Source organism: Balearica regulorum, chromosome 4 (genome assembly GCF_011004875.1).
Source record: "Balearica regulorum gibbericeps isolate bBalReg1 chromosome 4, bBalReg1.pri, whole genome shotgun sequence".
Classification (NCBI taxonomy): Eukaryota; Metazoa; Chordata; class Aves; order Gruiformes; family Gruidae; genus Balearica; species Balearica regulorum.
Window position 1 is genome coordinate 5,211,900 of NC_046187.1, and position 12,197 is coordinate 5,224,096.

At 37.5% G+C, this 12,197-nt stretch overlaps 1 protein-coding gene across 3 annotated transcripts in view; it reads right to left on the reverse strand.

The window, feature by feature from the left end:
- Positions 1-12,197, reverse strand: part of SEC24D (SEC24 homolog D, COPII component) — a 69,408-nt gene that overhangs the window by 19,553 nt on the left and 37,658 nt on the right. For all 3 annotated transcript variants that reach the window (XM_075751021.1, XM_075751022.1, XM_075751023.1), the window contains 2 exons: positions 2,663-2,801; positions 839-954 (listed from right to left, as the gene is read on the reverse strand). In XM_075751021.1, the coding sequence (XP_075607136.1) occupies positions 839-954; positions 2,663-2,801 (255 nt within the window). The remainder of the gene's footprint in view (positions 1-838; positions 955-2,662; positions 2,802-12,197) is intronic.

The window sequence follows — 12,197 nt, forward strand, 5'->3', positions numbered from 1 at the left end:
AGGAAGAAAATTCTGCCTGATTTCAGCAAGAACAGAAAATTAGGTCCATACTGTGGACAGACGAAGTTGCACTTCCAGTTTTGTAAAATGAGCTAAAGTTTGAAAAGTTTAAGTAATTGATGCTTTTGGAAGTATCAAATACAGTTCTCTAATAAAATCAACTACAAATATCTACAGTGACTTGAGTAGGCTTTGGATTGAGTTCTTCAATGAGTTAATATTAGGAGAGGGAACCCATTCCATTGTAACTTACTTACTGGTCAGAATTCTAAAACTACTCTTGCCAGGAAAAGACTACAAGGTCAAATTGCCTTGCTATGTTTTTCAATATTGGGAAAGGAGTTTAGGCATGCATCTGTCTTCAAAATCAACAGAAGACACGCATCTAAAATGCAACACTGCATCAGAATTTCAACTATATCCTCTAAACAGTGCAACATGTTAGCTAGGACCAAACGAACATCCCAGTTAAAGACCGGTGATCCATGATTTTGCTGTACTGTTTGTTATTTTTACTTGCTACACTCATACTCTCATGGCTCGCGATCCTGTGCAACCTGCTCTAGGTGATCCTGCTTTACCAGGGGAGTTGGACTAGATGATCTCCAGAGGTCCCTTCCAATCCCTACCATTCTGTGATTCTGTGATACTCTGCAGCACAGAAGAATAAAACATAATATTGTAAGCTTAAATTCTCCACATCTATTTACATTTTCTAGAATGTTCCTGGACTCTAATATTCAACCTACAAGTGCATTTACTCTACTGTAGTTATTTGAAGGATTTTGTTTGTTTTGACATAAAATTGTAAATTAGTTTGTATACTGGAAATACTCACTCGGCAATAATCCAAAGTAGCAACATATTCATAAGATCCCAGTGATAGCTCAGGCCTTTCATAGTGGTCTACCCGTCGGCCAATGTGGTCCAGATGTTGAAAGAAGAATGGAGGGACTAAAAGCCAACACAAGAGCAGGAAAAACACGTTTGTATTTCGGGGAAGAGGACAACAATGCAACAACTTCTTTCCACAGATACAATGTACTAATGTAAGCTCCTCTGTTACTGATCAAGGGAAGAGTTTAAACACTTACCCAGGTTGCAGTGTTGGGTTTTTCCCCCCACATTGGCTTAAAACAACCCACCCAAACGAAAACCCACAACATTCTAGTAATGCCAGCTCCTTTTGTATTTGGAGGACAGGGCATATTCCCCTATAAATGTCCATATTCTCCAACCTCTACACTGTGAGGCTTGAGTAGGTAAAACTGACTCAGGTCATTGCCACAAGCAGGAGCCTGTTACCCTGAGGATACAGACTTGACAGTGACTATCTTGTTAGTAGATACAGTCTACTCACAGTTTAATTCAAATCACCAGAGCCAGAGCTCTGCAGAGGGACAGCAGTAAAACCAGCACTTTTCCTAAAGCCTGTACTGCTTTATCCAAAAATACCACTTCACTGCAAATAGCTCTACTGTACAGCAAATTGCATTGGGTCTGTTATATTGGAACCTTCTGCAGCTACGGATAAAAGGTGCAGAACTCCAAATCACTAAGAAATCAAGTGGGTTTGCCACCAACAATTTATATACAGGCAGTCTAAATGTTAGAGTCACATTGGGGAAGAGTCATCTCTGGATTTTAGCTCCTCTTTTCTCAATCAATATATATTTACAGTGCTTATTTTTCACATTTCTGGCTGTTAAAAGTTCATGTGTGTATGAGTGGGGGGTGATATCTACCCAGTTTGTTGGCCATTTTTAGTCCTCATTAAAGTTTTTTCTAAGTGCTTTCTGACTTGAATAAAAGACACTGTAGTAACAGAAAGCATGATTTAAAATGACACTGCAACTTAAATATCTTTCTTAAAATGTTCACTATGTGTTTAAATTTCTCTTTATGAGAGTTTAAATTGCTAACAAACTATGAAATCTGTTATCTGCTATGCTTGCACAAACATTTGAGCGTCAGGCAGAAAAGAAGTTGGAATGAGTCTGTCAAGGTTCACATTTCAGAGTTGAAAAGATTACTGTATTAGGGAAAGCACTATACTGCTGTGATCCAGCTGAGGAAATCCAACTTGATACAAATGTCTAGAAAGACTAGTTCTGGCAAAGATTTGGGATTTAGCCAAGAGCACAAGAACAGTTATGAGTCACATGCAAGCACACTTGAACAAATATGGCATGGTATCTTCTGTGAAAACCAACACTTGTCACATTAAGATTAATAGGTTATTTAACCGTTACATCCACAGTCGTGGACAGGACTAGGCTAATGTGGTTCTAAATATTTGGTTCTTCCTGGACATTTAGATTTCTTAAAGAAATTGATTTTTTCCACACAAAAGTTGCTTTCAATTAGCAATACAAGCAGCTTTGTATCCTATGTTGACATAATATTTTTAAATAAAGTTTTGATTGTATCAGACTGGACTTCATGTGTCAGCATTATTTTTCATGCATTTACTTTTTTTAAATTGTACTAAACAAATGTTTCTACGTATTCTTCTTGGATAGTATTTTTTGTATTCATGAACTAGGCCTAGTTACTGCATCTCACTAAACTATGTTCTCATCAAGTCAGCAAGTCAAGAAAATCATTTTAGGGATATAGTTTGGAATTTGTATGAATCACAGATCAGAGAAACATTACTTACCATCATTGATACAGTTGCAAAATCCACACTGGTATCTTCTCCCACCTTCAATAAACTGCATGAAGGGACACATATAAGCTTTGCACCGGTTGCATCGGATTGGTCCAGTCTCACCATGGTTTACAACATAAAGAGGTGTCTAGATGGAGAGGTACATGAAGTTATAAAAAGCAATGCAAACTTGAAAGCACATAAAGTGACCTAGAAAGCTCCTGCTCAGATTGAATTCGTTAGAGATCACTCGATCAAGAGATCATTCATTGTTCAACATTCACCAAAAAGCTGCACTACAGTTCGCTCAACCCCATAGATCCCCTGAGGGGCTAAATTTACAAGTTCACAAGCTGCATTCTGACGTTTATAAGAAAGAGAGCAAGGATTCACACCAAAAGCTTACAAAGTTTTGAAAGCATTAGAAGTTTAGGGCTCCAGGCTGATTTTTTCCAGCAAACGGTTTTTACAGCTCACTAAGAGAAATCTGCCGGAGTCAGGTATTTTGCCTTCCCTGTCCACATTGAGCTTTTCCTGAAGAAATCTATTGATGCTCATTTATTGCAAACAGCCTCTCAAACAGGTATTTGCTAAGAAAGCTTCTAATATTTTTTCCTAAACGCTGCCCCCCTCCTGCTGCCATGTGACATGCTATACTAACCTTTACATGTTGTCAGGGCCACCAGCTAGAGTAGGAGATTTAGAAGAAATACTAATATTTATTGAAGGAAAGTACATACAGCAAACAAATACAGTATCTCAAGCACTTGTCAGTTTAATTACATTGACCATGCTTGCTTATAGTCTCTGCCAAAACCCACAGCTAAAGGAAGACATTTTCCAGATGCCTCTTTCAGTAATAACTGTGCAGCAATTGAAAGATTCCTGTGATTATACTTAATGTTAGAAAAGTCATACTTGAAAGCACTATAAAAATAGAATTTTGCTCAATTATTTGTAAAACTCTGTTTTGTATTTTTCTTTTTTTTTTTGTACTCCCTTCAATCCCAACTTAAAAGCTCTGAATGTAAGAATAAGAAAAGAAATCCAGAGTTTGGACACATAACAGATCTCTACAAGAGGAAAAATACTGACAGCCTTTGAATGTTATAACTAGCATATTCACCTTTTTTTTTTTTTTTTTGTAATTATTCTGTCTCTTCTTATGGAATGGACATATTTCATCTGTTATACACTTTATCTTTTACTGGAGCATAAAAGTCTTTGAATACCTAGAAAATCTTTCATGTCTTTCTAGCATTCACTGCTTGCATATATTTCATTGTTTGTTTCTATTTTACAGAGACTATTTTACTCATTTATTTCTCTAAATAGTTTAATGCTTTTTGCCAAAGATTTTATACATACAAGTAGATTTTTACTACATGGGTTTTAAGTGCTCCCTCCTGCTCCACTGAGACATTATTTTACTTTGTGCTCTTTCTTCTACAAAAATTGAGTTTAACACAAATTAACCAACAATGTCAGCTGGCAAACTATCAGGGTCATTTTTCAGACATGAAAGCCTTGGCTATAAAACCGGCTCATCAGCCACAATCGCTTATTAAGTTTTAAAACTTCTGGGTTTTGTTCATTACTTGGCAATTTTCTGATTATCATTCTGCTGTATTAGTTTAATGAGGCCTGGATTTGGTTTGCAGTTATTATTATTATACTGTCTGACCTGGTAGGGGAAAAATACAAGACTAAAACAACTCCCGATGCATTTATACATGTTGATTTAGTAATTTTAAACCTTGTTTTGATACATTTAACATTATCCAAGAGCACAGAAAAATTACCCTCAAGTGATCATATTTTGAATTACCAAAATTAAGACCTTTACATAAAAAGCATGAACAAGAATAATCAAAAGATAAAGGCCATGAAGTTCAGAGCCTAGGTGTCTACATTCTTACACATACTTAATAAATTATCTTCTAAAGACAGCATAAATAAAGGTCCGTTTCCTTGTCTTCGCTATTTGGAGTGGAAATTTTAGTTTTCCCCCTCCAAGTTTCTTTTTAAAAAAATACTTATTACAAAGTCATTTTTAAAATGTGGGGTTAGAGCCTCAGTAGCCTACGGGTTATGTTTGCAAAGACTTACATGCATGTTTAACTTCATGTATTAAATGGTTGTCTTGAAGTTACTGAGATTACGTGTAGTGCATGAGTTTAAAACATGTGCTCAAGTCCTAAGAAAATAGTATCCACAGGCAATGTTCTGTAAACACATACTAGGTTGGATTCTGTTTTGTCTTGCCCAGAGAAAAAGCAGGATGAAAAATCATAAAACCATACTTCAGAAGCCAGGTACTTTTTTCTTCCTAATAAGCTTGCAGAAACTTTAAAAAAAAATAAAGTTAAGGAAAAAAAAATCAGTGACGCAAAACCAATCAAAAATGCACACAACAGAATTAAGGAGTTTGTCTAACAAACAAAAATCCTGCAAAAAAGCCCTATGCATTCCTTTGTTGACTTATTCATTTGGATTTTTTTGAAATTAAATGGAATTTACATTTTAGTATTTTCTTTAAATAATTTTAAACATTACATCAATAATGAACACATCTAATAATAAAGCTATCTCTATGACAATTTCAGAATGAGGACTCAGACCGAAAGCATCAAAAACCCACTTCTTGATGTGAACAACACAGTTACAAAAGAAACTTTAGCTCAAAAAAGTGGAAATCTTCCAGGGCATTAGGCCATAAGACTAGATATTTTACCCATCAAGAGAAAGTAATTTCTGTTTGGGTGTGTAACTGCTACTGCATTTCCAACTGTCAAAATAACTTCTGTCAGGGTGAAGTAACTTTTTTTTTTTTTTTTTAAAGTGGCTCTCCATTGGCAGGTACAAAGATAAATAATACTGTACATGCATTAAAAAGCATAAAGTACTAAGTTTAAACTAATGAATACATAAAACAGTCATAGAAAAGACATAGTATTAAATGGGAGTCTTGTTTGATGTGCTCCACACACTGTAGATGTCACTGTACACCAGAAGATAAAGCAGAGATCTGTTTATGATTCCTTGGAAGTCAGTGGCCAACTCTCATAGCAGCAGAGGAATAAAATTTAAAAAAATTATTTTTTTGCTTTTTGTTTGTTTTTTTAAACAAATACAATACTCCTTTTTCTTTTGCCTTTGCACTTATAAAGTATTGGCATTTTCTCTCTCTCCTCTCTCAAATCTCTATCAAAAATAAGTGAATCAATTTAGATATTTACCATACCGATTTGGACCTTTGCTATACTTGTGGACTTGTTATGGTCTTACACTTCTCTTCCCTCTCATCTCTTCACTAACCTTTGCCCAATTTGCCTATTGGATCACCTAATCGAGAACAGAGACGGACCTCACAAAAAGAAACACTTAGGTATTGATTGCTGGTGTTCCAGCACTATCAAAATATAAATATTTCTCAAAACCAATGACTAAACTAATACTTGGTAGCCTAAATCTGAATGGGACACATAAAAAGGATTCCTTTTATGTAAGCCAAAAGACTAGAGAGGCAGAAAGAATCAGTTGTGCTGGGAGGCAGAACCTGATAGTTTTAGGTTAAAGCAAAGGAGGATTTGGCAGAAAAGATGGGAAATGCTGTAAAAGACCTGCATAAACCTTCCCTTCTCTGGAACCTCAGGGCCCTGCTGGAGAGCAAGTCCTGAAAGCCTATCTGATAAAGCATAACTTATCCCACTATTAGTCCAAATACAGCTGCGATAGCAAGAGTTTTATTTTGGAAATATTTCAACATCTCTCAGGAGTCAGAACAATATCACAAAGCAATACATAGACATTGGTGGCACAGGTCCAAGATGAAATACATCCATAAAAATTTCCAAAGGGACCGTAACCTATGCTTTCAAGTCTGAGAAAGCTGAATTACTATTGCTTGCTATAGATAGGAAGTTCTGACACACTCCTGAGGGTTCCCTATGATGCTACAAAGTATCACCACATTCATACTGCAGGATCGGGGCCACAGCTGGAAATTATAAGTGCAGGAGTAAGGACTGTGATGAAGCTCAAGACTGTCATGGCACATCTCTGGAAAGGCATTCTAAAAAAAAAATAAATCATAAGAGAGACAGTGTCTTTGGAGAACAAGAGAAGCATGCACCAACACTGAAGAAAACTAGCCATCTATCACACAACAAAATAAAACATATAGCATCTGCTTTCATTGCCAGACTAGCATACAGACTGGGCTGCAAGAAAACATTTTGTAGCTGTGCCACAAGACAAATCTCCACATATAATGGACACTGCATCTTGTCTTTGCCTTTTCTTGCCTATCAGAGCCAAGGCAGATTCCTATCCACTCTTTGGCATAGACCCTTATCAGTACAGTGACAAGTTTACATTAGGGGCTATGTTTTTGCCCGTAGTTTGACTCCACCATCATTTGGGCGCATTTAAAAACCCCAGCACCAAATCAACAGGAATGCTATCATATTGAAGGGAGGCCCACACAGCTTGTGAAGTCTGGCTGCACCCAAGAAGAACACAAAAACTCTGAGTGTCATTTTCAGTTACATCAGTATCTCTATCACACCTTTACTCATCCTCACAAGAAGAGGAACTTGCCACCAGATCTTCTACATACTTTTGAAGAACCTTACTGCTGGCAGACGTGGTGGGTCACTCTACACAATGTAACATTGTATACTACAAATGACAAATTGCCTTTTCAACTGCAAATGATCTCACGGCAAACAATTCTGGAAGCACCTCCCATGAAAACCCCAGATTTCAGGGCACGTTCTCGCAGGTTTGGAGATCTGCACAGATACGTAACTCCTGATGACTTCCAATATGACAGTTCCTTAGAATTATACTCTATGATCAGCAGTATTACAGCAGATAAAATATTATATACTGCTGATGTACAGTAAACACTAAATGCTCTATTTGCATCACTGATTAACAGAAAAAAAACTACAAAACTGCCAACTATTCAATCCAGATAGTTCATTAAACAGAGAAGCTGCACAGTTTGCCAGGACAACAAATTCAGAAAGGTAGTGTTTCTAGAGTTATTATTTACACTGACGTTGATGCAAGTCTAATTATTAAAATATTCATATGAGAATTTTAAGATATGCTATTCAATATAACTGTGCAATGAACAGAGAAGGCTGTTGGCCAAGTGTGGTACCACTGCCCCAAGTAAATCTCGTGTTTAATTAATAAAGAGATGAGGAAAAAAATTCCTAATAATAATCAAAGAGAATTTTGAAATGTAGCACTGATGTTTTTAGAAAAAAAACTAGGCTATGAACCAAACTGTCTCTGTTTCCTAGGACTGTTGAAGGGGTTTGTTTTCTTTTATTATATCATCATAGATTGCTTTTGAGAAAGATTAACCAGTCTACAAATAATCCCTCGGTTTTGAGTTGCTTTACTGATTCACATTAAAATGTCAAGAAAGCATTTCCCTTTGTGATGTTCCTACTGTCTTTCATCAGAAGCCATTCCCTCTAAAAAACAGAAATTATTTTGCCTATTCTTGGTTTTTAGATGTTGAACGCTATCAGCCTCCTCAGCTGATGACTCAAGCCAATTTGGACTATCTCCTCTGCAGGGTTCACAGCAGGTTCAAGTATTTTCCGTAACACAGTGCTTTTTCATCCATTTCCTTTTTTGTTTGCATAACTGTAGCACAGCTAAAGCATCAACCACATGATGCAGTATCTTTTGGCTCTATCCTGATTTTTACAGACCACATAAAAATGCAAGAAGCATGTTCAAACCTTCTTGCTCAAAACCCCTCCAGACCCAGGCTGAACATTCACTTGCATACATGGCAGTGCAAAAAATATCATGGCATGGTAGCTGAATTTCAAGTTGACAGTGCACATGGGATATGATCCAATGCGTACTAAAGAAACAGAAAACTAGTTACGGATTTCAATGGATCATACCTTGGACCACCCTTGAATTTCTCATTCAGCATTCCCTTTTTAAGGGGAGTACTGTAATTAACTGAATAGAGTTGGCAGTGTGAAGAGCGTAAATACAGACTACTCTATCCAATATGAGAAGAAGGATTTTAAAAAGTTTGAGGATGGGGAGAAAGTACATGTAATAATGATAAAATTTTGATGTGAAGAAACACCAGAATTAGTTAGCTTACTTCTTTAGAACTTCCATATCATACAGGTGACAGGAGGAGGGAAAAAGAAAAAAAAAGATAAAAAAAGTTTATTATCCAGGCTTAAGAGAAGCACCACCAGTTCTCCTGGTCATGATGCCACACCAGGAATACCAAGCGTTAACAAGTCAGCATTCTCCAGCACTTCTCAGCTTTGAAGTGCTGACTGTTGTTTGGATGTACGGACATGCTGTATCTCAAGTGAAGGTCAGCAGCCAGGATTAATTGATGATATAAGCAGGAGTGTGAAATTGGATAATCAAGAAACTGTGCTGAACAACGGATTTCAAAATGTTAGCACTTTAAAACAATCAGATTTCCAGCAAGACCTGCCTCAGCCCAGTCTATGCTCATCCTAGCAAGAGTGGGAGCTGGTGCAGAGACACGTAAACCAGAAGAGAACAAGGGAGGGTGTAAGAGACAGCCAAAACTACCCTAGGACATTGTTGTTGTCGTCATGTTGTTCCCCCTACCCTTCCTGTTAGCACCCCTGAGGGTGATACACGTTAAATCACATGAGAGGACTCAGGTTCATGCCTGTACTAATCCACAGCTCCACTTCCCACATATCGGTATCACAGATGGTCCAGCACTGCAGTCCTTCTCTGAGATATTTAGGCATGACTCACACTAGCTGTAAAACCACTGAAGAATAAGACAGGCAAGTTTTAGGAAGCTTCTCTACAGAAATGGTAAATAATAACTACAAGGGAGGTAGTCTAGCTTTACTTATCACAGGACTTTCACAATAAAATTAGAAGTTTGATTTTCAGTGATTTATTCTCTGGCTTGAAATTCATTCAGCACAGAACAAAATAAAAGATTTTAGCGATATATTTTACAAAAGTAAATAGAATTCTTAAAGACACTTCATTCAGGCATGATTTTTCTTTTTTGCAGATCACTGCAGGAGAGCTCGAGAGGATGTTCAAAATGGCAGACAGAATTTGGGCTCTGAATACTGTTAATACTGATAACTTCTTGACAGGCCCAGACTCTTCCATGTTGTCTTGGTTTCAGCTGAGAGGATTGATTTTTCTTCATAGTAGCTAGTGTGGGGATATGTTTTGGATTTGTGCTGGAGACAGCATTGATAATATAGAGATGTTTTTGTTCTATGGACCTATTGTTGAGCAGTGTTTACACGGGGCCAAGGCCTCTTCTGCTTCTTGCACTGCCCTGCCAGCGGGATGGCTGGGGGTGCACAAGAAGTTGGGAGGAGACACAGACAGGACAGGTGACCCAAACTGACCAAAGGGATATTCCATACTATGTGACGTCATACTCTAGTTTATAAGGAGCTTGGGGGAAGAGAGGGGGTGCAGCGGCGTTCGGAGCGATGGCATTTGTCTTCCCAAGTAACCGTTACGCGTGACAGAGCCCTGCTTTCCTGGAGATGGCTGAACACCTGCCTGCCCATGGGAAGTGGTGAATGAATTCCTTGCTTTGCTTTGCCTGTGCGTGCGGTTTTTGCTTTACCTATTAAACAGTCTTTATCTCAACCCACGAGTTTTCTCACTTTAACTTTTCCAATTTTCTCCCCCATCCCGATGGGGGGGGAGTGAACAAGCGGCTGTGTGGTGCTCAGCTGCCGGCTGGGGTAAAACCACGACACATGTACTGTATGGTCACATCAATATTACTTTACCCCCACATAAAATTTTTCAAGATTGCTAAATAAATTATAAATCTAACACCACAGTTTAAAATACAGGCACAGCCTATAGCATAGAAAGTTAACGGATAAATCGGCATATCAATTCTGTTTTAGAAGATCAAAGACCATTTAATGAAAACACAGCTGTGACCATGTCAAACATGCTCTAGAATATCCTTAGGATAGCCAATCAAGCAACACTTCAAATAGTACTCATGGAACACACAGCTCTAGGTTTAGGAAAAAAATATTTAAGTTTGTAAATAAATCTAAATGTAGCATAGTTATCTCTGAACACTTCTCCTAGATGAAATTCTGCATCAGAACAACATCAATGTTATTATTGTCTTTGTAGCAAGAACAAAATCAAAACCTAACTTTGGATTTCAGGACCATTCTGGCCTGCTAGGCTATCGTCAACATTAGAGACCAAATATGTGGGTTTTTTTTCTTTTTATACATACACACACACACACATAGATGGATAGACAGATGTATGTGTGTACATATATATATATCCATATATATAAAAAATATTTTTCAGCATTTGAGAGAAAAGCAATTACTGACTTACGATCATGCATGAAAGTCTGATGAATGGAGGGCTGCTTTCCTTCTTGAAAACCTGGAGTTGTTACTCTTTTGTTAGAAGGCATTACTGTGACTTTTAAAACTGAACTTTCTACAATAGAAACTCTCTTGCTCCTATTTTTGTGCACCCAAACATATTAAATAAGGAAACTAATTAGAAAAAAAGCACAGACAAGTTTAAGAGTGTTTTAATTGGAGGTGGATAAAATAGTTCTGCTTATTTGCAGGCCTTCTTGAACAATGTTTATAAGTAAACATGCCTCTAAGGCTAATTAATTTATTTCCACTGAAATCAGAAAGAACTGGGCATACTTAAAGTGTCACGCTGCATTCACAAGCCAAGTACAGCTAGCCAATTGCCACAGGAGGACTTAGAAAGTAGAAGGAGAATTTTTGTTATGTGAACAAAAAGCAGCACTGAATATCTTAACCTCTGAAGCAATGCTATTTGGGATGAGTTTAATACCCTTTTTAAAAGTCATGTCCTTTCTACGATGTTAGTTTTGAAGGTTAATAGCAATAGCTGTTACTTGAAAAATACCACATCAGGTAGGAGGAATGTTCGTACTCTGAGTCTCTCTCCCATGAATACTTTCACTACTATGATAGCCAGGATACTTCGAGCAGACTCCAGAATATTAATAACATTATAATGTTTGTATGCAACTATCCTCTCTTTTATTAACAGTGAGCTATAGTTGAATGCCACAAGTAAGGGGCTGTGCAGAACTGAGTTATGAGCTAAGCAATCCTGCGAAGGGCACAGACCTTTACTCCAGACTTGAGGAGGTAATCTGTGCCTCCATTTAGCAAGCATGGATTACCTAATTCTGTTAAGCACCATATGAAAAAGCCACTCCCTCCACCTATTTCCTGTCCTACAAGAAGAGCAGCTTCCCTTCCCACAGAATCAATGAAGGGGTATTCTGTGAAAGAAGGCTCTCCTATTTTTCTACAGGACAGTATTAGCGCCTGTTATGACTAGGCCCTATATGTAACCTGGTGCAACATTTAGTTGATACAAAAAACCCGAAAACCAAATGCCCTAAACCACAACACCCCACCCTCCAACATCAGCTTCCTATTCAACTTTAAAAAAAATTTTTTTTTCTATGTAATTACACACT